Source organism: Mya arenaria, chromosome 12 (genome assembly GCF_026914265.1).
Source record: "Mya arenaria isolate MELC-2E11 chromosome 12, ASM2691426v1".
Classification (NCBI taxonomy): Eukaryota; Metazoa; Mollusca; class Bivalvia; order Myida; family Myidae; genus Mya; species Mya arenaria.
Window position 1 is genome coordinate 69,983,576 of NC_069133.1, and position 26,976 is coordinate 70,010,551.

Sequence of the window (26,976 nt, forward strand, 5' to 3'; positions counted from 1 at the left end):
TTTTATTGGCGCAATGACCAATAATTCTATGAAACTAAATTGACAAACCCATTAGATTTAATCCAGAATCAACTCGCCCATGCTTACAACCCCATTAACTTAGGATTTCATCCAAGGATAATCTTGACAATGCTATTGTTTTTTTTTTCCGTAGAAGCAGAGTGCAATGAGGGAATGTACATAAGGATGATGGAAGACAATTGTGTAGAATGGCGGAACAGAGTTGTCCAGGATCCAAACAACTGCAGGTGCGTGTAGTCATACTAGGATTTTCTTGCCAGATTTAATATTGAGATAATGACGTGAGCGGGTAGACAGCAAACTAAAGGGACCAGGCTGTTAGATTTCTATTTATTGCTTATGGCTTGCTTATCAATGTCCATAATATGACCTTATTAAATAGTATATAATGATTAAATGGAATAAGTTTTAAAGCCATTACCTTATTCATGATTATACACTATACGTTATTATTCTCTTTCAATGATTTGTTTCATACATTTTATATGATTTTAAACAAAAACTGTACAGACATATTTAGCTGAAAAGCTCGACAGAGTTTTTGTCTTATGTTCTTGATCATCAATGAACATTGTGACATAAAACCTTATATGTATCATAAACAATAACGCATCTGTATTTTTGGGGGAATTATTTTTACCACCTGTGCAAATTGGGAAAAAAGTTGACTTTGGGAAAAATACAAAATCAGGCCAAAATAAACAATTATAATGGAAAACACAGATGTTTTATTTTTTATGCATTAATTATGCTGTAAATAAGTTTTGTCAAGATTTTGTTTATATTTCAAGAAATTCATTGCTTTCTTATTCATTAACATAATTTGCATTTATCAAATTGGGGAAAGATTATAAAATTTTGGGAAAAAATGGATAGTTTTTTGCAACGGGAAACAGCCTTCAGAAGGCAGTAAATTGCACCCAAAAATCACTGCGCGTATAAATTGTGTTAAAACAGATTGCTGATTTTCTGCTTACAAAGTTTGTGGCTTTGTTCTAGAAAACATCACAAGTTGACCGAGCCTTTCCATATACTCCAGGCTTAATAAAGATGTGTTATTATTGACTGAATGTTATTGCTATGAAATGGGACTCAGTAATATTCACAATGATAAATATATTCCACAAAAAAGTCTTACAGATTGACAAATGCCCACTACACTGTATCAGAAAGATCATCCCAGCAACTATAATATGAGAAATATGTTCTATGAAACGTGTCTTGCTGGTATTTTATGGTTGACTTGATTGTATCAACAATGTATTTTGTCTTCAGGAAATACGAAGGTCTTCTGGGTTGTATCAACACGAATATTTTTGCAGAGACGACAATGAAATGTCATTTTTCGAACATAAGTAGGGGTATTCAGTCACGTGTCATCGCTCATACGGATGTTTTACCTCACGTTTGTAAGTAACTTTCTTCAATTTTATAACAATGTTGTAGATCGTTACATGCATGTAAGAAATATCTCCCTTATTTACAAATTCAGATTTATTATTGGTGTAAAAGTGATATTTTTCATATGAGTTGGTGACAATTAATTTAATTTTTAACGTGTTTGCTTTTTGAATGAGTAATGTTATAGCCTTGGTGTCAGTGTTATCATCGTTATAAGGCTGTTGCAAAACCCTTAACTTTGTCTTAATAATTTGAAATATATCTCACAAAGGGGCTGTACTCCGTATGATGAAATAGCGGAAAAATAAGAAGAAAATTGTCGCAAACTGACATAAACTTGGTATCAATGTGTACAATGCATTGAAACTAACTAACTGAAGTACCACATAGTTTACAATTGATTTATTTTTTGCAGTTTTTTCGTATTTTTCCATTAAAAAAGATTACTAGGTATGTCTACCTAGTACAATTAATTCAATATGCGTGATTGGCTAGTCGATGTTATCACGTGATATTACCAAGTTAGGGATATAGCTATCCAACCATTTAGAGTAAGTCTTCGTAGCACAGTGGATACATCACTGGACTGCATTTTGGCGACACCAGTTCGAACCCGACCTTTGACTCAATTTTGTATTTTACATTTTGGTACTTTTTTTACAATTAAGATATCAAAGAGCAAAACATTTTATTAAAGATTTGTCCAGAGATTTGTTACAGAAAAAATATAATTTTGGTGCCAATCTGGTGTACAGTCCCTTTAAAAACTCTTTAAACTATATTCATGTAACTTGGAATGCAAGTTACCAGTGCCGTTACTCACTTGTGAAGCAGGGCTTGTAACTCTGGGTTTACTTATTAGCAAGTGATGCCTCTGTTTTTTTGTTATGCAAAAATATTAACCTTGACCATAGCTAAAATCATTTAGATATATTTGAATGTAAACTAATGTTACTAGTGAAACTATGCACATGTGTTAGCCTTGATGTGGTGTTATAAGCAAATGTGTAATGATAAATCCAAACCCCAACCACAGTGACACTTAAAGCAATAAATCATAACTACCTCAGGTGACGTAGCAGTATCGCTCATCTCTGAAGATGGTCAGATATCAATGGTTGTTGGCATACTGCCAAATGGGGACGAACATTTCCGAGTCAAAGCCCCACACTCCACGTTTTCTGACTTCAACATAGCATTGATAGTGATGCCCGCAATTAGAAAACGTCAAACAGATATGGAACCGGTGAGTCTATGTAATTATGGCAATTTACCTGTGTAATTCTTAACAGTGTTTGAATTATATTAAAAAAATAAATTCAAACAATTTCCATATTTCCTGAAACAAATCTGAATTGTGTTGTACTTTGTTGTGATTAAGCAGTCAACTTATTGATTTTATTTTTCAATTTCACCTTATTTTAATAATTCCAGCGGGACCTCATAGTTATAACCAAGGATTATATGAATCAGTATATGGCAGTTGACATGTAAGTACATACATATCACTATTCCTAATATTCAACAATCTTCCATTAATTGTAATCGGGTGTGTAGAGAAACAATACATGAATAGTATCAGTTTTTAATTTCACCTTTTAAAACAATACAATTTGAAAGGGAAGCATATACTGCGTCCCAAGTTTGAAAATAGCAGTGACGATGTCAATGCCCACTAGCACGGACTTAAGCGATAACTATTTCCAATGGCCATTGGGACATGTTAAATGATCCCCAAGTAACTGCACCATGCGCACAAGCAACAACACCATTTAACATCATTTTTCAATGTAACTATGTGTGAATGAAATAGATACATTCCAAAACACTAATAAAACATACATGAAAAATATACCAATAAAATTATTGAAATATGCAATCACATTTAAAAGGTTACAAAGATGATTCTTGTACAGTATAAATCCTTAGATATAATATGGTGTGTGTGGGGCTGGGGTAATTAACCAACATTGGTTGCATATGACAGGTTACATATTAAAACAACAACAATTTCCAATATATCCCAGGTTTATGGATGGTGAATCTGCTCAATTTGACAAGGATTTCGGAGGATATGATAACTTCAGCAATCTCACAGTGGAAAGTGACAACAGCGCTGTCACAATTACTTTCACTCGACAGAAGACTGATCACCGCGACGTGTATCTCCACGGTCAACATTCGGTCGAACTAATGAAGGTGGACAAAGCTTCAAATGTTACAGAATTCCTCGCCTCAGACAATATCTATCTCACAGGTGGGTTTGTAAAAATAAATCTGCTCAAGCTAGTCCAGTTATTGGGAAGCCAGGAAGCAGATTTAGTTTATTCTTCCAAAATATAATGCATAAGGAGTACATTTCATTAAGCTTATTAAGTTATTGATAAAATAATTGCTTTCATATTAAGGGTGCTAGTTGTGCATGAAAGATAACTCAAATTGACTGTTCATGGCATATTTATCTCCTTCGTGTATGTTTAGACTTGGCATATCCATTCTACACTAATTGATGTCAATCAAATATGTCTTTAGTTTGCTATTTGCTGCAGTCCCTGTGCATACATGCCATATTTCTGGAGACCATTTTCAAAAAGGCTGAAAATTCAGGGCAATTTTGGTAGTATTCAGGGGGATTTTTTTAACAGGTGTAAGTTGGCCAAATTCCTAAGTATTTTAGACACAAGTACAAAAAAGGTATTCACATATATTGCTATGAAAACCTTTAACTTTTTTGAATATACAGAATTATTTTATATATCATGATTTATCACACTGTCATGTCATACTGTAATGCACCTGCAGAACAAAATATGTCATACGAATAATATTTTTTCGAGACAATTTAATTGGTTTTCCTTCCTTCCTTAAAACAATCTGCTTAATACTATCAGCTATGATAATAATCAGACAATAACAGAATGGAATAAATATAATAATTTCTTTCATTCCCAAAATGCAATCTTTTTTTGCCTTTGATCATTACTACAAATAAATAAATTTCTTATATATCTTGTGTAAGTTTCCTTTTGGCATTTATCAAACCTTTTTTTTCAAATATTCATTGCAAGTATTTATACGGTCATTTCTTCCTTGTGGAGTTGTTTGTTTACATTCAGTTTCACTCACATACTGTGGTTTGGCTTTGTCATTATTGCTTGTTGTAAAATCACTTTTAGATTTCGGGGGATTTTTATTTCCCGCCAGGAGACCGGGGGATCAAATTTTCGGGGGGGGGATTTTCCCCCCATAGGGGATATTGCATGTATGCTGTAATACTAATGATATATCAAATATACTAGACACAAGTGTGGTTTTCAGATCGGTTCGGTGAACTAGAGGAAATGTTCCCCACAAATGCACAAGGCCTGTGCTCCAATCCTTGGGTGATGGGAGAAATTCTGGATGTGCTGTGTTTCAAAGAAGATTATAACCGTCCCAATGCAACGAGTCAGGATATGTGCTTGTGAGTAAAAATATATTGTTTTTATGGAGCCAGCTTGTGGTGAGCTCGACTATGTTGCCACAAGGACGGTTGTTAATCCTGTTTGCAGTGACCTCAACTTTCTTGCCATAATGGCGGTTATTTTTTCACATTTTGCATGTTTGTCTTGTATCTGTTGATAAATATTAGTATGTTGTCAAGTGCTTCATGACTTAAGACAAATACACAAGAAATGTTGAATCAGCAGTCCGGATATGGTCTGTCGGTGTTCTCAAGTCTTACTGGCAAATTAAGCATCAGTTGGTGGTGTTGACCATTAGCTTACTTCAAATTTAATACTGTGCTTTGAATTGAACTGTATCGTTGCTTATATTCTCAGCGCGGAGTGGAGGTCCTTGGCCTGCTATAATAACATCTTGAAGGGCCTGGGAGTTAACTGTACCGACGATTCCATCAGAGGGGTGACAGCTGACAGAGATTTCCGCCCTCAATATTTCAACAAAACTGAACCATACTGTGGTAAGTGATTGGTACTATAAATCACTAGGTGGGTTCTAATGGTAAAAAATGCCTCTCTGTGATTGGTGATTGTGGGATAGTGGCGACCTTTTTCAAGCATTTTGCAGTTGAAATTTAATAAAGGTAATGTAAGATAAAAAAGCCAAACACAAAATCACTGAGTTGAGAGTTAATGTATGTTCTGCTGATTGATGTGTTGAGGGCTTAGAGCATGACTAGTGTAGCTCCGTATAAAAATAGAAGGAATTACGTCTTGATTTGCGCACAAGGGAGATCAAAGAATAGATATTTGATAGATGTGACTATATTGTCTTCAGAGGCTGAATTCCCATGTGAGATGGCATTGTTGACCTATGGTGAAGAGATCGCCCACCATTGTTTGCCCTCGGTTATAAACCTGCTGCATTCTCCAGTTGAGGGAATCCTGTCCATGCTCACTATGGATAATTCTACATTCATGTCTTGCAAGTAAGCACTGTATTTTTCTTGTTTCACATGTTTGTTAGTTATGGTTGCTAGGGAGCAGTCCTTTTATTATGTCACTGATTTTTCTTTCTTGAATTAGCCTAAACATCATTATTTGTTAAAATATTCAAATTTGGTAATAAAAATGTAAAGGTTTAAGTTTAGCCGGTTGGGCAACTTTTCTAAACATAAATTTAAATGATGGTTGTTCAGTTTTAAATAACACCCTAAGAATGATCTTAGTTCTAGAAATGTTTTGATTGGACTATCAAATTAATGCCCCAATATACCGAATGGAACCACTGAGGCATAAAAGAGTCTCATATTTAAGTATAAGGACAAGAACCATATTGAATATAGCCCCAGTTGTCCTAGCTCTGCAGGAAAGGTGATCCAATGCAATGGCCTTTAAAACATCCCTTTTCATGTCTCTGATCATTGGTCATGTACAACCTTACTTTTTCAGCGTTTGGTCCCAGGCATTCTGGTGTGCCTATTCAATACTGGAAGAGCATAATGTGAACATGATGTCATGTGATGAAAGCGAGAACTTCCAGCCAGCTTTTGTGACCTTAGCCCTGATAGCCACAGAGGACAGGGAACCAGTACCCAGGATTGGAGCTAGGCACTTTGAACAGTGTGGTAAGCCATAGAAAATAAGTATTTAGAACAGGGAACCAGCTATGATTGCCACATAGGACAGGGAACCAGTACCCAGGATTGGAGCAAGTCGCTTTGAACAAATTTGAAAGCCTTAGAAAGTAAGTAAAATAGGGAACCAGATTTGATCGCCACAGAGCATTGGGAACCAGTACCGAGGATGGAAGCCAGTCACTATGAACAGTGTGGTAAGCCATAGAAAATAAGTAGAACAAAGAACTAGATTTGATGGCGACAGAGTACAGGAAACCAGTACTGAGGATTGGACCCATCCACTATGAACAGTGTTGTAAGAAAGTAAGTAAGCAAAACAAGGAACCAGCCCAGATAACCTTGACCTTTATGTCCACAGATGAACAGGAACCAGTACCCAGGATTGGTGCTAATCATGAACAGTGTTAAAAGCACAGGTAACGAGCTTTGGTTAACTTCATAGCTTAAGTGAAAAAGCAGGTTACGTCACCATATAAAGTTAAAATGATATTGTTCATTTCAGACCTGCTGCCCAGGCCAACAAGTGGCTGTCCAGAGGATGACAACCTTCTATACCTGACAGTGGCTTCATGTGGAAACTATCTGCTCCAAACTTACAACTCCACTCACAGTTATGAAGAAGCATGCAGGTATTTCACAGTGCTTATAAACTTGTGTTTTTATCGAAGTTAAAGGTCAATGTGTTATAATAGCTATTGATTTGTTGTCATCATTGTTGTGCAAGAGTGGAAACCTTGGTCGTAACAGAAATAATGTTCAAGTTGTTCAACTGAAACTTAGTACAGATGTTCCTAGAGACATACGCACATGAATAACAAGACCCATAACTCTGGCTTTTATCATGTTCAAGTTATGTCCCTTTTTGACTGTATAAAAACAGACAAAACTTGGGGTGTTTCCTCAATAGTGCTCTGCACTGCACGGCTAAGATTGGTAAGGCCTACAGGCCACATTGTACCAACATCAGTAACATAACCCGGAACACCCAGTTAAACATCTATTATAATATTATATAATGATTTCAGCACACTTGGTTACTGCATGGCTAAGATTGGTAAGGCCTACAGGCCACATTGTACCAACATCAGAAACATAACCGGGAACACCCAGTTAAACATCTATTATAATATTATATAACGATTTCAGCACACTTGGTTACTGCATGGCTAAGATTGGTGAAGCATACAGGCCATATTGTGACAACATTGGTAACATTACTCGGGATGCCCAGTCTAACCTCGGGTTTGCCATGTACATGGAAGAAGTTCTTGGCTTCAGTCCAAAAAATTGCACATTTGCAAGCATGGGTAAGAGATTATATACTTCTTAGAAAGAATACATCTATTATTTCTATCTTAATATTTTTTAGATCTGCTTATCCCACCTTGTGGACCAAATACCCCTGTTATTTCTATCTAAATGTTTGTGTACCAACCCTTGTGGACCAAATACCCCTATTATTTCTATCTGAATTTTTTGTGTACCAACCCTTGTTGACCAAATACCCCTATTATTTCTATCTGAATGTTTTGGGTACCAACCCTGGTGGACCAAATACCCCTATTATTTCTATCTAAATGTTTTGTGTTACAACCCTGGTGGACCAAATACCCCTATTATTTCTATCTGAATGTTTTGTGTACCAACCCTTGCAGACCAAATACCCCTGTCATTTCTATTTGAATGTTTTGTGTACCAACCCTTGTGGACCAAATACCCCTATTATTTCTATCTGAATGTTTTGTTTACCAACCCTTGTGGACCAAATACCCCTGTTATTTCTATCTGAATGTTTTGTGTACCAACCCTTGTGGACCAAATACCCCTGTCATTTCTATCTGAATGTTTTGTGTACCAACCCTTGTGGACCAAATACCCCTATTATTTCTATCTGAATGTTTTGTGTACCAACCCTTGTGGACCAAATACCCCTGTTATTTCTATCTGAATGTTTTGTGTACCAACCCTTGTGGACCAAATACCCCTGTCATTTCTATCTGAATGTTTTGTGTACCAACCCTTGTGGACCAAATACCCCTATTATTTCTATCTGAATGTTTTGTGTACCAACCCTTTCAGACCAAATACCCCTGTCATTTCTATCTGAATGTTTTGTGTACCAACCCTTGTGGACCAAATACCCCTATTATTTCTATCTGAATGTTTTGTGTACCAACCCTTGCAGACCAAATACCCCTATTATTTCTATCTGAATGTTTTGGGTACCAACCCTGGTGGACCAAATACCCCTATTATTTCTATCTAAATGTTTTGTGTTCCAACCCTGGTGGACCAAATACCCCTATTATTTCAATCTGAATGTTTTGTGTACCAACCCTTGCAGACCAAATACCCCTGTCATTTCTATCGAAATGTTTTGTGTACCAACCCTTGTGGACCATATACCCATACTGTTTCTATCTGAATGTTTTGTGTACCAACCCTTTCAGACCAAATACCCCTGTCATTTCTATCTGAATCTTTTGTGTACCAACCCTTGTGGACCAAATACCCCTGTCATTTCTATCTGAATGTTTTGTGTACCAACCCTTGTGGACCAAATACCCCTATTATTTCTATCTGAATGTTTTGTGTACCAACCCTTGTGGACCAAATACCCCTATTATTTCTATCTGAATGTTTTGTGTACCAACCCTTTGTGGACCAAATACCCCTATTATTTCTATCTGAATGTTTTGTGTACCAACCCTTGTGGACCATATACCCCTATTATTTCTATCTGAATGTTTTGTGTACCAACCCTTGTGGACCAAATACCCCTGTCATTTCTATCTGAATGTTTTGTGTACCAACCCTTGTGGACCATATACCCCTATTATTTCTATCTGAATGTTTTGTGTACCAACCCTTGTGGACCAAATACCCCTGTCATTTCTATCTGAATGTTTTGTGTACCAACCCTTGTGGACCAAATACCCCTATTATTTCTATCTGAATGTTTTGTGTACCAACCCTGGTGGACCAAATACCCCTATTATTTCTATCTGAATGTTTTGTGTACCAACCCTTGTGGACCAAATACCCCTATTATTTCTATCTGAATGTTTTGTGTACCAACCCTTGTGGACCAAATACCCCTATTATTTCTATCTGAATGTTTTGTGTACCAACCCTGGTGGACCAAATACCCCTATTATTTCTATCGAAATGTTTTGTGTACCAACCCTTGTGGACCAAATACCCCTATTATTTCTATCTGAATGTTTTGTGTACCAACCCCTGTGGACCATATACCCATACTGTTTCTATCTGAATGTTTTATGTACCAACCCTTGTGGACCATATACCCATACTGTTTCTATCTGAATGTTTTGGGTACCAACCCTTGCAGACCAAATACCCCTGTCATTTCTATCTGAATGTTTTGGGTACCAACTGTTGCAGACCAAATACCCTCATTTATTTCTATCTGAATATTTTGTCTACCAACCCTTGCAAAAACTTGAATACTGCATACAATAAAAGTGTTTTTGAGCCTCAATATTTGCATTAGACAATGAAAGAAATTTTACCAGGAAGGGGTTATGACCTCTTTAAGTATTTAAAAAATACGGTCTTCAGTGAAAAAACTGCTAGATAGTTATGATATTGCACATGTTAAATACGATATGTAATCTATGTTTACAGAGGAAACCCTATGTTATGGAAAATTTTATGAGCTACAAGGCTTCTTCCCCTTGTCGAGGCAGTATGATTACGTGGACAGATTTGGAGACATGCTTGACGCTAACGAAAGATGCTCGTAAGTGCAAGAATCAACTTTTGAGTTTCCCTTTTAGCACTTATAATTAGAAGCATGTCTCAAAAATGTGAAGCAATGTTTATCATCCTGTTTCAAATGCATACTTATTAATGAGCAAATGAAGAATAAAACTTTACATTTAGTTTAGAATGCTGGAAATCGTTTTATAGATTGCACATGGACTCTTATCCTATCATGCAGTTTAATCATGCATGGAATGACTTTAAACCCTTTAATAAGCATTTGATCATGGTAAAACAGAAACCTATATTTGATTGCACATGGGGAACGCAATTAAAGTTGTCACAAATGTCATAACTGAATACATCATAACATGACTAACATTTATATATAATTTGAGAATGCCAGAGTCTTGTAAGCTAGAGTAACAGAAAATATAAGATGTTATGATGTTAAAATCCTTGTTACAGTGTGGTGAATATGCTGAACAGTCACTATATAGAATTCATGAATGAGAAAGCTGACGAATGCCAGGCCTTTTTGGAACCCTTTTTGGAAAACCAGCTTGAAGAAATGTGGTCGGACTATGACAAGAAGAACTGGTCACACTGTACTGGTAAGTTTCAATTTTTAAATGCAGCATATGTTCTATAGACATACATGACATAAGAAACACAAGACATATATTGTTTTTTGTATTTTCACTGATTCTTGGAATATTGTCTGTTGCGATATGACTGTTGACATTTTATGGATCAATTAGTTCTTGAAGATGGTTTGTCAGATGTCAAGACATGCTTTGAAACTTATATTTCCTAGGATACGTCTCTGACATTAACGGATATTGTATTATGCCTCTGCTGCAGGTGAGGGTAGGACTCTTTTGCCAACATTTAATAAGATATGATCTTATACATCTGATGTTGACATTAAATGAGATATGATCTTATATATCTCCTGCGGATATTAAGTGAGATATGATCTTATACATCTGCTGCTCATATTTAATGAGACTTGATGTTATACATCTACTGATAGTATGCCTCTACTGCTGACATTAAATAAGATATGAAATAATACCTCTACTTCTGGCATTAAAAGATATATGTCAAAATACATCTGCGGCTGACATTAAGTGATAGATGACATTATACCTACTACTGTAGACATTGAATATGATATGACATTATACCATTGTTGCCAAAATTGAATGAGATACGACATTATACCTCTACTTCAGACATTGAATAAGATATGACATTATACCACTGTTGCAACTATTGGTTTAAATATGACATTATACCTCTGCTGCAGTCATTGAATAAGATATGACATTATACCACTGTTGCAACCATTGGTTTAAATATGACATTATACCTCTGCTGCAGTCATTGAATAAGATATGACATTATACCACTGTTGCAACTATTGGTTTAAATATGACATTATACCTCTGCTGCAGTCATTGAATAAGATATAACATTATACCACTGTTGCAACTATTGGTTTAAATGTGATATTATACCTCTGCTGCAGTCATTGAATGGGATATGACATTATACCACTGTTGCCAAAATTGAATGTGATACAACATTATTCATCTACTTCAGACATTAAATAAGATATAACATTATACCACTGTTGCAACTATTGGTTTAAATATGACATTATACCTCTGCTGCAGTCATTGAATGGGATATGACATTATACCTCTGTTGCCAAAATTGAATAAAATTACATTAGGTATACATCTGCTGCTTGTTTATAATATGACATTATTCATTCGCTGCGGTCATTGAGATATGACATGTTTCAAATGTTTCTTACATAAAGCAAGATATAACATTAATTCTCTGCTGCTGACATTAAAATTGACAATGAATATCTTTGTATATTACAGGAGAAGAAAGTCCTTGCTCTAAATATGGACTGGTGGCATTCATGATGTGCTATCAACATATTGCTGATGGGAAAGCTGATGGTTGCATGTAAGTTGAACATTTTAATCAAGTTATGAATCATTGTCAGCCTTAAGATGAGAAGCTGTTGATTTAAACTTAATTAACAAATATATACCTGTATATGCCACATAAAGTAACATTTAAATTCAATTTTGAAATTAATTATGTTTGTTTATCATACAAAACAGGTTTGAAGAATGCTTGGCTACGAGCCCTTTGACAAGGCAGTGTAACATCACAAAAGAAAACCTACATGAGTCACTAGAAATGGTGCTACCCAAACTGAAAGTACCATCTCCTCCAAAGTGCTCAGGTGAGTGTTTAGTAAACTTCTCAGTGCCATCTCCTCCATAGTGCTCAGGTCAGTGTTTAGTTAACTTCTCAGCGCCATCTCCTCCAAAGTGCTCAGGTCAGTGTTAAGTAAACTTTTTCAGCGCCATCTCCTCCAAAGTGCTCAGGTGAGTGTTTAGTTAACTTCTCAGTGCTATCTCCTCTAAAGTGTTCAGGTGAGTATTTAGTAAACTTCTCAGTGCCAACTCCTCCCAAGTGCTCTGGTCAGTGTTTAGTAAACTTCTCAGCGCCATCTCCGCCCAAGTGCTCTGGTCAGTGTTTAGTAAACTTTTCAGTGCCATCTTTTTCGAAGTGCTCATGTGAGTGTTTAGTAAACTTATCAGTGCCATCTTTTTCGAAGTGCTCAGGTGAGTGTTTAGTAAATTTCTCAGTGCCATCTCCTCCAAAGTGCTCAGGTGAGTGTTTAGTAAACTTCTCAGTGCCATCTCCTCCAAAGTGCTCAGGTGAGTGTTCAGTAAACTTCTCAGTGCCAACTCCTCCAAAGTGCTCTGATCAGTGTTTAGTAAACTTCTTAGTGCCATCTCCTCCAAAGTGCTCAGGTGAGTGTTTAGTAAACTTCTCAGTGCCATCTCCTCAAAAGTGCTCATGTGAGTGTTTAATAAACTTCTCAGTGCCAACTCCTCCCAAGTGCTCAGGTCAGTGTTTAGTAAACTTCTCAGCGCCATCTCCTCCAAAGTGCTCATGTGAGTGTTTAGTAAACTTCTCAGTGCCATCTCTTTCGAAGTGCTCAGGTGAGTGTTTAGTAAATTTCTCAGTGCCATCTCCTCCAAAGTACTCAGGTCAGTGTTTAGTAAACTTCTCAGTGCCATCTCCTAAGTGCTCTGGTCAGTGTTCAGTAAACTTCTCAGCGGGATCTCCTCCTAAGTACTGAGGTCAGTGTTCAGTAAACTTCTCAGTGCCAACTTCAGGAAAATGCTGAGTTCAGTGTCCAGTAAACTTCTAAGTGACCATTCCTACAAAGTGCTGAGGTCAGTGTTCAGTAAATGTATCAGTGCAATCTCCTCCAAAGTGCTCAGGTCAGTGTTCAGTTATCTACTCTATCAGCTAAGCTTGCTTTCTAGAACAGTTTAATCAGGTTAGGCTCCTCTCAAAAGAATGATTCATTCTGATGCCCATGTTTTCTCTTTATTTTATTAAATTTTAAAATGTGAATGCATACCGGCATACATTGATTGTTTGACAGTATGCCATTATGATCCTCAGATTGAGAAGTGTCACACTGTTTGAAATGAGTGAGGCTTAAGGCTCGAAATGAAGGGAAATTTTACCGATAATAAAATTTCTATCATGTTTTCTGTTGCAGACCAGTGTGCTTTCACTTGTACCGCCCAGTATTTGCCAGTTTGCGGCTTTGACCCTACGACTGACAAGTATCATAACTATGGAAATGAGTGTGTCTTCAGGCTGGAAAATTGCCATACAGGAGGAAGACTGGAATTTATTCATAATGGGGAATGCAGGGGTAGGTAGCAAATTGCAATACATGGTTTTTACACTTTTAGTTTCTTTGTTGTTGTTTTCAAGAATATAAGTTCATGTATTGTGAAAGCCTTTGTGTTATCGTCTTTGGTTTCGTTTGGCAAACATTTTAATCTTGGCGTTAACAAAATAAATTGTCAAAATATTTAAATGAAACTTTCAAGTCCTGTTGCAAGGACAAAATGCAATAGTTAAAGAAGGCCCTTAGCACTGGCTTAGACATTGTTGACTTATGCCGGTTTCTTGTCTGAAAAGACATTTGTAGGTTCTACAAAAGCCTAATGAGCTTCATGTTTATGTGCATTGTTTGTTAAATAGAATTCATGTTCCCTGGTTTTACTAATAAAACAACAGAAACTGCATAGAAAAGTATAGGAGCCTTTACTATAATCAAGACCTTGTTAAAGGGCACGAGGACCATTAAATAAATAGAAACAACAGGGGCAAGCCCAGTAGCCTAAAATTTAATCAAAATCTTTTATTGGCGCAATGACCAATAATTCTATGAAACTAAATTGACAAACCCATTAGATTTAATCCAGAATCAACTCGCCCATGCTTACAACCCCATTAACTTAGGATTTCATCCAAGGATAATCTTGACAATGCTATTGTTTGTTTTTTTCCGTAGAAGCAGAGTGCAATGAGGGAATGTACATAAGGATGATGGAAGACAATTGTGTAGAATGGCGGAACAGAGTTGTCCAGGATCCAAACAACTGCAGGTGCGTGTAGTCATACTAGGATTTTCTTGCCAGATTTAATATTGAGATAATGACGTGAGCGGGTAGACAGCAAACTAAAGGGACCAGGCTGTTAGATTTCTATTTATTGCTTATGGCTTGCTTATCAATGTCCATAATATGACCTTATTAAATAGTATATAATGATTAAATGGAATAAGTTTTAAAGCCATTACCTTATTCATGATTATACACTATACGTTATTATTCTCTTTCAATGATTTGTTTCATACATTTTATATGATTTTAAACAAAAACTGTACAGACATATTTAGCTGAAAAGCTCGACAGAGTTTTTGTCTTATGTTCTTGATCATCAATGAACATTGTGACATAAAACCTTATATGTATCATAAACAATAACGCATCTGTATTTTTTGGGGAATTATTTTTACCACCTGTGCAAATTGGGAAAAAAGTTGACTTTGGGAAAAATACAAAATCAGGCCAAAATAAACAATTATAATGGAAAACACAGATGTTTTATTTTTTATGCATTAATTATGCTGTAAATAAGTTTTGTCAAGATTTTGTTTATATTTCAAGAAATTCATTGCTTTCTTATTCATTAACATAATTTGCATTTATCAAATTGGGGAAAGATTATAAAATTTTGGGAAAAAATGGATAGTTTTTTGCAACGGGAAACAGCCTTCAGAAGGCAGTAAATTGCACCCAAAAATCACTGCGCGTATAAATTGTGTTAAAACAGATTGCTGATTTTCTGCTTACAAAGTTTGTGGCTTTGTTCTAGAAAACATCACAAGTTGACCGAGCCTTTCCATATACTCCAGGCTTAATAAAGATGTGTTATTATTGACTGAATGTTATTGCTATGAAATGGGACTCAGTAATATTCACAATGATAAATATATTCCACAAAAAAGTCTTACAGATTGACAAATGCCCACTACACTGTATCAGAAAGATCATCCCAGCAACTATAATATGAGAAATATGTTCTATGAAACGTGTCTTGCTGGTATTTTATGGTTGACTTGATTGTATCAACAATGTATTTTGTCTTCAGGAAATACGAAGGTCTTCTGGGTTGTATCAACACGAATATTTTTGCAGAGACGACAATGAAATGTCATTTTTCGAACATAAGTAGGGGTATTCAGTCACGTGTCATCGCTCATACGGATGTTTTACCTCACGTTTGTAAGTAACTTTCTTCAATTTTATAACAATGTTGTAGATCGTTACATGCATGTAAGAAATATCTCCCTTATTTACAAATTCAGATTTATTATTGGTGTAAAAGTGATATTTTTCATATGAGTTGGTGACAATTAATTTAATTTTTAACGTGTTTGCTTTTTGAATGAGTAATGTTATAGCCTTGGTGTCAGTGTTATCATCGTTATAAGGCTGTTGCAAAACCCTTAACTTTGTCTTAATAATTTGAAATATATCTCACAAAGGGGCTGTACTCCGTATGATGAAATAGCGGAAAAATAAGAAGAAAATTGTCGCAAACTGACATAAACTTGGTATCAATGTGTACAATGCATTGAAACTAACTAACTGAAGTACCACATAGTTTACAATTGATTTATTTTTTGCAGTTTTTTCGTATTTTTCCATTAAAAAAGATTACTAGGTATGTCTACCTAGTACAATTAATTCAATATGCGTGATTGGCTAGTCGATGTTATCACGTGATATTACCAAGTTAGGGATATAGCTATCCAACCATTTAGAGTAAGTCTTCGTAGCACAGTGGATACATCACTGGACTGCATTTTGGCGACACCAGTTCGAACCCGACCTTTGACTCAATTTTGTATTTTACATTTTGGTACTTTTTTTACAATTAAGATATCAAAGAGCAAAACATTTTATTAAAGATTTGTCCAGAGATTTGTTACAGAAAAAATATAATTTTGGTGCCAATCTGGTGTACAGTCCCTTTAAAAACTCTTTAAACTATATTCATGTAACTTGGAATGCAAGTTACCAGTGCCGTTACTCACTTGTGAAGCAGGGCTTGTAACTCTGGGTTTACTTATTAGCAAGTGATGCCTCTGTTTTTTTGTTATGCAAAAATATTAACCTTGACCATAGCTAAAATCATTTAGATATATTTGAATGTAAACTAATGTTACTAGTGAAACTATGCACATGTGTTAGCCTTGATGTGGTGTTATAAGCAAATGTGTAATGATAAATCCAAACCCCAACCACAGTGACACTTAAAGCAATAAATCATAACTACCTCAGGTGACGTAGCAGTATCGCTCATCTCTGAAGATGGTCAGATATCAATGGTTGTTGGCATACTGCCAAATGGGGACGAACATTTCCGAGTCAAAGCCCCACACTCCACGTTTTCTGACTTCAACATAGCATTGATAGTGATGCCCGCAATTAGAAAACGTCAAACAGATATGGAACCGGTGAGTCTATGTAATTATGGCAATTTACCTGTGTAATTCTTAACAGTGTTTGAATTATATTAAAAAAATAAATTCAAACAATTTCCATATTTCCTGAAACAAATCTGAATTGTGTTGTACTTTGTTGTGATTAAGCAGTCAACTTATTGATTTTATTTTTCAATTTCACCTTATTTTAATAATTCCAGCGGGACCTCATAGTTATAACCAAGGATTATATGAATCAGTATATGGCAGTTGACATGTAAGTACATACATATCACTATTCCTAATATTCAACAATCTTCCATTAATTGTAATCGGGTGTGTAGAGAAACAATACATGAATAGTATCAGTTTTTAATTTCACCTTTTAAAACAATACAATTTGAAAGGGAAGCATATACTGCGTCCCAAGTTTGAAAATAGCAGTGACGATGTCAATGCCCACTAGCACGGACTTAAGCGATAACTATTTCCAATGGCCATTGGGACATGTTAAATGATCCCCAAGTAACTGCACCATGCGCACAAGCAACAACACCATTTAACATCATTTTTCAATGTAACTATGTGTGAATGAAATAGATACATTCCAAAACACTAATAAAACATACATGAAAAATATACCAATAAAATTATTGAAATATGCAATCACATTTAAAAGGTTACAAAGATGATTCTTGTACAGTATAAATCCTTAGATATAATATGGTGTGTGTGGGGCTGGGGTAATTAACCAACATTGGTTGCATATGACAGGTTACATATTAAAACAACAACAATTTCCAATATATCCCAGGTTTATGGATGGTGAATCTGCTCAATTTGACAAGGATTTCGGAGGATATGATAACTTCAGCAATCTCACAGTGGAAAGTGACAACAGCGCTGTCACAATTACTTTCACTCGACAGAAGACTGATCACCGCGACGTGTATCTCCACGGTCAACATTCGGTCGAACTAATGAAGGTGGACAAAGCTTCAAATGTTACAGAATTCCTCGCCTCAGACAATATCTATCTCACAGGTGGGTTTGTAAAAATAAATCTGCTCAAGCTAGTCCAGTTATTGGGAAGCCAGGAAGCAGATTTAGTTTATTCTTCCAAAATATAATGCATAAGGAGTACATTTCATTAAGCTTATTAAGTTATTGATAAAATAATTGCTTTCATATTAAGGGTGCTAGTTGTGCATGAAAGATAACTCAAATTGACTGTTCATGGCATATTTATCTCCTTCGTGTATGTTTAGACTTGGCATATCCATTCTACACTAATTGATGTCAATCAAATATGTCTTTAGTTTGCTATTTGCTGCAGTCCCTGTGCATACATGCCATATTTCTGGAGACCATTTTCAAAAAGGCTGAAAATTCAGGGCAATTTTGGTAGTATTCAGGGGGATTTTTTTAACAGGTGTAAGTTGGCCAAATTCCTAAGTATTTTAGACACAAGTACAAAAAAGGTATTCACATATATTGCTATGAAAACCTTTAACTTTTTTGAATATACAGAATTATTTTATATATCATGATTTATCACACTGTCATGTCATACTGTAATGCACCTGCAGAACAAAATATGTCATACGAATAATATTTTTTCGAGACAATTTAATTGGTTTTCCTTCCTTCCTTAAAACAATCTGCTTAATACTATCAGCTATGATAATAATCAGACAATAACAGAATGGAATAAATATAATAATTTCTTTCATTCCCAAAATGCAATCTTTTTTTGCCTTTGATCATTACTACAAATAAATAAATTTCTTATATATCTTGTGTAAGTTTCCTTTTGGCATTTATCAAACCTTTTTTTTCAAATATTCATTGCAAGTATTTATACGGTCATTTCTTCCTTGTGGAGTTGTTTGTTTACATTCAGTTTCACTCACATACTGTGGTTTGGCTTTGTCATTATTGCTTGTTGTAAAATCACTTTTAGATTTCGGGGGATTTTTATTTCCCGCCAGGAGACCGGGGGATCAAATTTTCGGGGGGGGGGGATTTTCCCCCCATAGGGGATATTGCATGTATGCTGTAATACTAATGATATATCAAATATACTAGACACAAGTGTGGTTTTCAGATCGGTTCGGTGAACTAGAGGAAATGTTCCCCACAAATGCACAAGGCCTGTGCTCCAATCCTTGGGTGATGGGAGAAATTCTGGATGTGCTGTGTTTCAAAGAAGATTATAACCGTCCCAATGCAACGAGTCAGGATATGTGCTTGTGAGTAAAAATATATTGTTTTTATGGAGCCAGCTCGTGGTGAGCTCACTATGTTGCCACAAGGACGGTTGTTAATCCTGTTTGCAGTGACCTCAACTTCCTTGCCATAATGGCGGTTATTTTTTCACATTTTGCATGTTTGTCTTGTATCTGTTGATAAATATTAGTATGTTGTCAAGTGCTTCATGACTTAAGACAAATACACAAGAAATGTTGAATCAGCAGTCCGGATATGGTCTGTCGGTGTTCTCAAGTCTTACTGGCAAATTAAGCATCAGTTGGTGGTGTTGACCATTAGCTTACTTCAAATTTAATACTGTGCTTTGAATTGAACTGTATCGTTGCTTATATTCTCAGCGCGGAGTGGAGGTCCTTGGCCTGCTATAATAACATCTTGAAGGGCCTGGGAGTTAACTGTACCGACGATTCCATCAGAGGGGTGACAGCTGACAGAGATTTCCGCCCTCAATATTTCAACAAAACTGAACCATACTGTGGTAAGTGATTGGTACTATAAATCACTAGGTGGGTTCTAATGGTAAAAAATGCCTCTCTGTGATTGGTGATTGTGGGATAGTGGCGACCTTTTTCAAGCATTTTGCAGTTGAAATTTAATAAAGGTAATGTAAGATAAAAAAGCCAAACACAAAATCACTGAGTTGAGAGTTAATGTATGTTCTGCTGATTGATGTGTTGAGGGCTTAGAGCATGACTAGTGTAGCTCCGTATAAAAATAGAAGGAATTACGTCTTGATTTGCGCACAAGGGAGATCAAAGAATAGATATTTGATAGATGTGACTATATTGTCTTCAGAGGCTGAATTCCCATGTGAGATGGCATTGTTGACCTATGGTGAAGAGATCGCCCACCATTGTTTGCCCTCGGTTATAAACCTGCTGCATTCTCCAGTTGAGGGAATCCTGTCCATGCTCACTATGGATAATTCTACATTCATGTCTTGCAAGTAAGCACTGTATTTTTCTTGTTTCACATGTTTGTTAGTTATGGTTGCTAGGGAGCAGTCCTTTTATTATGTCACTGATTTTTCTTTCTTGAATTAGCCTAAACATCATTATTTGTTAAAATATTCAAATTTGGTAATAAAAATGTAAAGGTTTAAGTTTAGCCGGTTGGGCAACTTTTCTAAACATAAATTTAAATGATGGTTGTTCAGTTTTAAATAACACCCTAAGAATGATCTTAGTTCTAGAAATGTTTTGATTGGACTATCAAATTAATGCCCCAATATACCGAATGGAACCACTGAGGCATAAAAGAGTCTCATATTTAAGTATAAGGACAAGAACCATATTGAATATAGCCCCAGTTGTCCTAGCTCTGCAGGAAAGGTGATCCAATGCAATGGCCTTTAAAACATCCCTTTTCATGTCTCTGATCATTGGTCATGTACAACCTTACTTTTTCAGCGTTTGGTCCCAGGCATTCTGGTGTGCCTATTCAATACTGGAAGAGCATAATGTGAACATGATGTCATGTGATGAAAGCGAGAACTTCCAGCCAGCTTTTGTGACCTTAGCCCTGATAGCCACAGAGGACAGGGAACCAGTACCCAGGATTGGAGCTAGGCACTTTGAACAGTGTGGTAAGCCATAGAAAATAAGTATTTAGAACAGGGAACCAGCTATGATTGCCACATAGGACAGGGAACCAGTACCCAGGATTGGAGCAAGTCGCTTTGAACAAATTTGAAAGCCTTAGAAAGTAAGTAAAATAGGGAACCAGATTTGATCGCCACAGAGCATTGGGAACCAGTACCGAGGATGGAAGCCAGTCACTATGAACAGTGTGGTAAGCCATAGAAAATAAGTAGAACAAAGAACTAGATTTGATGGCGACAGAGTACAGGAAACCAGTACTGAGGATTGGACCCATCCACTATGAACAGTGTTGTAAGAAAGTAAGTAAGCAAAACAAGGAACCAGCCCAGATAACCTTGACCTTTATGTCCACAGATGAACAGGAACCAGTACCCAGGATTGGTGCTAATCATGAACAGTGTTAAAAGCACAGGTAACGAGCTTTGGTTAACTTCATAGCTTAAGTGAAAAAGCAGGTTACGTCACCATATAAAGTTAAAATGATATTGTTCATTTCAGACCTGCTGCCCAGGCCAACAAGTGGCTGTCCAGAGGATGACAACCTTCTATACCTGACAGTGGCTTCATGTGGAAACTATCTGCTCCAAACTTACAACTCCACTCACAGTTATGAAGAAGCATGCAGGTATTTCACAGTGCTTATAAACTTGTGTTTTTATCGAAGTTAAAGGTCAATGTGTTATAATAGCTATTGATTTGTTGTCATCATCGTTGTGCAAGAGTGGAAACCTTGGTCGTAACAGAAATAATGTTCAAGTTATTCAACTGAAACTTAGTACAGATGTTCCTAGAGACATACGCACATGAACAACAAGACCCGTAACTCTGGCTTTTACCATGTTCAAGTTAAGTCCCTTTTGGAATGTATAAAAACAGACAAAGTTTGGTTGTTTCCTTAATAGGGCTCTTGTTTGGGTAACATTGTCTCCTGGTATCTTCCAACCATTTGTACCTGGTACACTTAGTTTTAAGTATATGAATTTAGTTTTTCTGATATTTTAATAAAGGTGAAGTCAGTAAAAAACTACTTTTTATGACAAGAAGAAATATGTACCAGTAACTGTCTTTATGTAATATCCTGCAGTCATAAACAAAAGGAAGAAAAGTGAATTACATAGTTATTCTATTCAAACTTTAGCAGGCTAGGTTATTGCATGGCTAAGATTGGTAGGGTATACAAGCCACATTGTGACAACATCAGTAAGGTAACTAGGAATACCCAGTCTAACATCTATTATAATAATATATTATGACTTCAGCATGCTACGTGTAGGTAACTGCATGGCTCAGATTGATGAGGCGTACAGGCCATTATGCGACAAAATCACCAAGGAAGCCCAGTCTAACATCTATTATTATATTATGTCTTCAGCACGCTGGGTTACTGCATGTCTAAGATTGGTGAAGCATACAGGCCATATTGTGACAACATTGGTAACATAACTCGGGACGCCCAGTCTAACCTCGGGTTTGCCATGTACATGGAAGAAGTTCTTGGCTTCAGTCCAGAAAATTGCACCTTTACAAATATGGGTGAGAGATTATATACGTTTAAGAAACAATACATATTTGTTCATATAGACTTGTAGCTGATGAAAATATAGCCAATTCTTATTTGAAACAAGCTATCCTTGAAATTAGGTTCTTTTGCAGTTTCTAACTTACTTGAGTGTTAATGATATGTATTTATGTGTTAGTTTATAAATACTTACTTAAGCTGAATAGTAAAGTGAGCTGTGAGCTGATCTGAATATATCTCCAATCTGTTTCCTAGGTTGTACTGGTGTCCAGTTTTAGGGGTCAAGGTAACATGTCTCTGGACCTCTTTGGTGAGAAGTGACACATTTGACCACTTGACCAATTTTATATCTCTTTAAAATTCATTTCAGACCAGTGTGCCTATGCATGCCCCACTGTGTATGAACCCATATGTGGCTGGGACCACAGAGATGGGACATACCATACATACGGCAATGAATGCGAATTACAGCGGGAAAACTGTACAGTTCATGGGAGATTACAGCCGAGATATGATGGGGAATGCAGAGGTAATGTCCAATTTTGCACATTACATTTTGGGAGATTTATGTTGACCTCATAATAAAAAACAATTGTTTGCAATATCGCCTACAATTTATCAACATTACTAACACCAAACAAAATATTTTGAATACCTGGTGCCTCGATGTGCACAAATGGTATACAGCAATACGGTAGTCAGCAAACAAACTGCTGCCAGGCTTGTATACAATCAGTATTATGCATTTCAACAATCAATCATTTTAACAAACTTGCGGTTTGAAACCTGGTGTCGAGATGTACACAAAATAGTATGTAGCATTACAGTAGTCAGCCATTTGAACAAACTTGTGGCTGCCATCCCAAGTGCCATAATGAAAATAGATGGTTGTATTTAGTTCAATATTATTTCCTATGGAAATGTAATCATACCATTTTTATCGCAAAGGTAATGAAAGCTTTTGGTGTTTAACATTGCTTAAAATGCCAACCACTAGAAGATATGTTGATACAAAGCACACTTGTCATGTCAAAAAAAAGGTTAAAAAAGTGTCTTAGGTCATTTGGGTCAAGAAGCTTTGGAACATTTTAGGCCAGTTATATATGAGTTTATGGATTTTGGCAAATTCACATGCAGTTTTAAAGGACTAAATTAATTAATCATCCATAAAATGACAGTTGAAATAGGGATGGGTTGCGAGATGAGTAACGAGTGTGGAACTGGTGCTGTATGCATGGGTGACGAAAGAAGGGATACACGAGCTGATCATGGCAATGACACTGCCGCCAACCACACCGGCATGGTGTGTCGCTGTGACGATGAACACTATGACAACAATGGAAGGATGATGGGAGGATTATGCCAAGGTAGGTTTTGTCTTCGAAAACAATTTTTTGGCTTGTCTTGTCTGTTTAAGATAATAGTTGGGGTTTTTTCAATCGAAATCCCCATGTAATTGTTTGTCTATGGTTATCATCTGACTTTTAAATCTCTATGAGTTTTAAGATGGTGTTGTTCAGCATAAACATTTGTTAGATATAACCACAAGTTAAAAGTTGTCAAGCTGTTAACTATAACCAAGTTGGCCATTTTTTTCAATAAGGTTTTGTTTTTTTCTTTTGATACAGCCATTGAAATAGATTTCAATAAGAGAAACATTTTGGTTGCCTTATTCCAAACCAAATAAATCCCAAAATATCTAAGATGGCATGGTTTCTATCAATGCAGTTATTCCCGTATTTGAAGACTATAAGTATCTATCATGTGTTTCCGGTACGGATAGAAAAATCCGACCCGAGGGCACGTGCGTAAGCCGGTAACGAGGCATGCCGAGTTACCGGCCATGCAGCGTGCCCGAGGGTCGGATTTTCTATACGTACCGGAAACACATGATTGATATCTTTTCTTGCATATCTTAATTTATCAATTTGTGGAAAAAATGACGTAGAAAACGAACTATTGTACAATTACACCAAAAAGCGTGTGCGACATTGTTTACTGACGTCATAGAGTGCAGTAATTTTAAATAACTAAAAATAGCGTTTTTTACGATTATTTATTTTCAATTTTAATTAAAAGTCTTGCAAACATGTATATTTGATCGCACTTTATTGAAATGGCATAATACATTTTTCATTAACCATACAATAAAAGATATAAGAAGTGGCGCGTTGTTGCACGTGACACATCTTACATGGGGTATGTAATATGGGTTTTTCCAGCACTGGTCACATGACCGGAAACACACGTCCGGTATGCAAGAAAATGGCATCTATCTTAACAAAGGCGGAATCTATGCTTATTTTTATGATTTATTTTTTTATTTTCTAGAGAAATCATGTAGCATGCTGGACCAGTACCCGGGAAGCTATATTCCAAACATTGAACAGGAGCCACAGGAAAGTTGCAGGTATGTCAAGGTTTACAATGCAATACCATGTAGGAAGATAACAGCTTGAATTTAAGAATGTATTACACATCATCATTTGAGAGAATGGTCTTGTTTTAAGTACAAAATGATGTCGAAGCCACTTAAAGGATGCCGTTATGTAATGACTGAGTAACAGCTTATAACCACATTGTTAACTTTGCTTATTGAGGAGTTTTGAGCTTTTTCAAGTATGGAAATATTTTATTTAAGTAAGGATCATGGTTTTCAGGTTATTCTTGGCTGAAGGTGTGAGGCTTTACAAGGCTATCGGGTTCCTAGACCTGATGTTTATTAAACGGTGTGCTCTGGATTCCTTCACTGCGGATGGAGTCCCTGAAGCACGTGTACAAGAGTTTGATTCTTGTGGTAAGTGTTAAAGGTTATGTCATACTATTTTAGTTGTACAACAGTTTGATTCATGTGGTAAGTGTTTTAGGTTATGTTGTACTATTTTAGCTGTACAATAGTTTGATTTATGCGGTAAGTGTTTTAGGTTATGTTGTACTATTTTAGCTGTACAATAGTTTGATTTATGCGGTAAGTGTTTTAGGTTATGTTGTACTATTTTAGCTGTACAATAGTTTGATTTATGCGGTAAGTGTTTTAGGCTATGTTGTACTATTTTAGCTGTACAACTGTTTGATTCATGTGGTAAGTGTTTTAGGTTATGTTGTACTATTTTAGCTGTACAACTGTTTGATTTATGTGGTAAGTGTTTTAGGTTATGTTGTTCTATTTTAGTTGTACAACTGTTTGATTTATGTGGTAAGTGTTTTAGGCTATGTTGTTCTATTTTAGCTGTACAATAGTTTGATTCATGTGGTAAGTGTTTTAGGCTATGTTGTACTATTTTAGCTGTACAATAGTTTGATTTATGCGGTAAGTGTTTTAGGTTATGTTGTTCTATTTTAGCTGTACAATAGTTTGATTCATGTGGTAAGTGTTTTAGGCTATGTTGTACTATTTTAGCTGTACAACAGTTTGATTCTTGTGGTAAGTGTTTTAGGTTATGTTGTACTATTTTAGCTGTACAACAGTTTGATTTATGCGGTAAGTGTTTTAGGTTATGTTGTACTATTTTAGCTGTACAATAGTTTGATTTATGCGGTAAGTGTTTTAGGCTATGTTGTACTATTTTAGCTGTACAATAGTTTGATTCTTGTGGTAAGTGTTTTAGGCTATGTTGTACTATTTTAGCTGTACAATAGTTTGATTCTTGTGGTAAGTGTTTTAGGCTATGTTGTACTATTTTAGCTGTACAATAGTTTGATTCTTGTGGTAAGTGTTTTAGGCTATGTTGTACTATTTTAGCTGTACAATAGTTTGATTCATGTGGTAAGTGTTTTAGGCTATGTTGTACTATTTTAGCTGTACAATAGTTTGATTCTTGTGGTAAGTGTTTTAGGCTATGTTGTACTATTTTAGCTGTACAATAGTTTGATTCATGTGGTAAGTGTTTTAGGCTATGTTGTACTATTTTAGCTGTACAACAGTTTGATTCTTGTGGTAAGTGTTTTAGGTTATGTTGTACTATTTTAGCTGTACAACAGTTTGATTCTTGTGGTAAGTGTTTTAGGTTATGTTGTTCTATTTTAGCTGTACAATAGTTTGATTCATGTGGTAAGTGTTTTAGGCTATGTTGTACTATTTTAGCTGTACAATAGTTTGATTCATGTGGTAAGTGTTTTAGGCTATGTTGTACTATTTTAGCTGTACAATAGTTTGATTTATGCGGTAAGTGTTTTAGGCTATGTTGTACTATTTTAGCTGTACAATAGTTTGATTCATGTGGTAAGTGTTTTAGGCTATGTTGTACTATTTTAGCTGTACATATTTGGGCTTAATATCACACATACCCGGTAAGTCTGTTGGGAAGAAAATTATTTAAAATTAATTCTTTATACAATAAGGGATTTACATCAGCAGATATCAAGTGTATGAACGATTGTGTTGTGTGCAAAAACCAGATGGTATAACCTTTTCTGATCTGCAAAACATCCCTGAAATTTCCATCAAACATTGTTA

At 35.9% G+C, this 26,976-nt stretch overlaps 1 protein-coding gene across 3 annotated transcripts in view; it reads left to right on the forward strand.

Moving 5' to 3' along the window:
- LOC128211071 (uncharacterized) overlaps positions 1 to 26,976 on the forward strand; it is a 220,030-nt gene that overhangs the window by 186,984 nt on the left and 6,070 nt on the right. For all 3 annotated transcript variants that reach the window (XM_052915480.1, XM_052915478.1, XM_052915479.1), the window contains 31 exons: positions 155 to 248; positions 1,297 to 1,430; positions 2,493 to 2,668; positions 2,857 to 2,912; positions 3,450 to 3,679; positions 4,741 to 4,885; positions 5,244 to 5,383; positions 5,701 to 5,851; positions 6,315 to 6,490; positions 7,005 to 7,131; positions 7,649 to 7,809; positions 10,151 to 10,265; positions 10,697 to 10,842; positions 12,127 to 12,214; positions 12,376 to 12,500; positions 13,842 to 14,000; positions 14,649 to 14,742; positions 15,791 to 15,924; positions 16,987 to 17,162; positions 17,351 to 17,406; positions 17,944 to 18,173; positions 19,237 to 19,381; positions 19,739 to 19,878; positions 20,196 to 20,346; positions 20,810 to 20,985; positions 21,500 to 21,626; positions 22,374 to 22,534; positions 22,891 to 23,049; positions 23,699 to 23,887; positions 24,852 to 24,930; positions 25,181 to 25,317. In XM_052915480.1, coding sequence (XP_052771440.1) covers positions 155 to 248; positions 1,297 to 1,430; positions 2,493 to 2,668; positions 2,857 to 2,912; positions 3,450 to 3,679; positions 4,741 to 4,885; positions 5,244 to 5,383; positions 5,701 to 5,851; positions 6,315 to 6,490; positions 7,005 to 7,131; positions 7,649 to 7,809; positions 10,151 to 10,265; positions 10,697 to 10,842; positions 12,127 to 12,214; positions 12,376 to 12,500; positions 13,842 to 14,000; positions 14,649 to 14,742; positions 15,791 to 15,924; positions 16,987 to 17,162; positions 17,351 to 17,406; positions 17,944 to 18,173; positions 19,237 to 19,381; positions 19,739 to 19,878; positions 20,196 to 20,346; positions 20,810 to 20,985; positions 21,500 to 21,626; positions 22,374 to 22,534; positions 22,891 to 23,049; positions 23,699 to 23,887; positions 24,852 to 24,930; positions 25,181 to 25,317 — 4,377 coding nt within the window. The remainder of the gene's footprint in view (positions 1 to 154; positions 249 to 1,296; positions 1,431 to 2,492; positions 2,669 to 2,856; positions 2,913 to 3,449; positions 3,680 to 4,740; positions 4,886 to 5,243; positions 5,384 to 5,700; positions 5,852 to 6,314; positions 6,491 to 7,004; positions 7,132 to 7,648; positions 7,810 to 10,150; positions 10,266 to 10,696; positions 10,843 to 12,126; positions 12,215 to 12,375; positions 12,501 to 13,841; positions 14,001 to 14,648; positions 14,743 to 15,790; positions 15,925 to 16,986; positions 17,163 to 17,350; positions 17,407 to 17,943; positions 18,174 to 19,236; positions 19,382 to 19,738; positions 19,879 to 20,195; positions 20,347 to 20,809; positions 20,986 to 21,499; positions 21,627 to 22,373; positions 22,535 to 22,890; positions 23,050 to 23,698; positions 23,888 to 24,851; positions 24,931 to 25,180; positions 25,318 to 26,976) is intronic.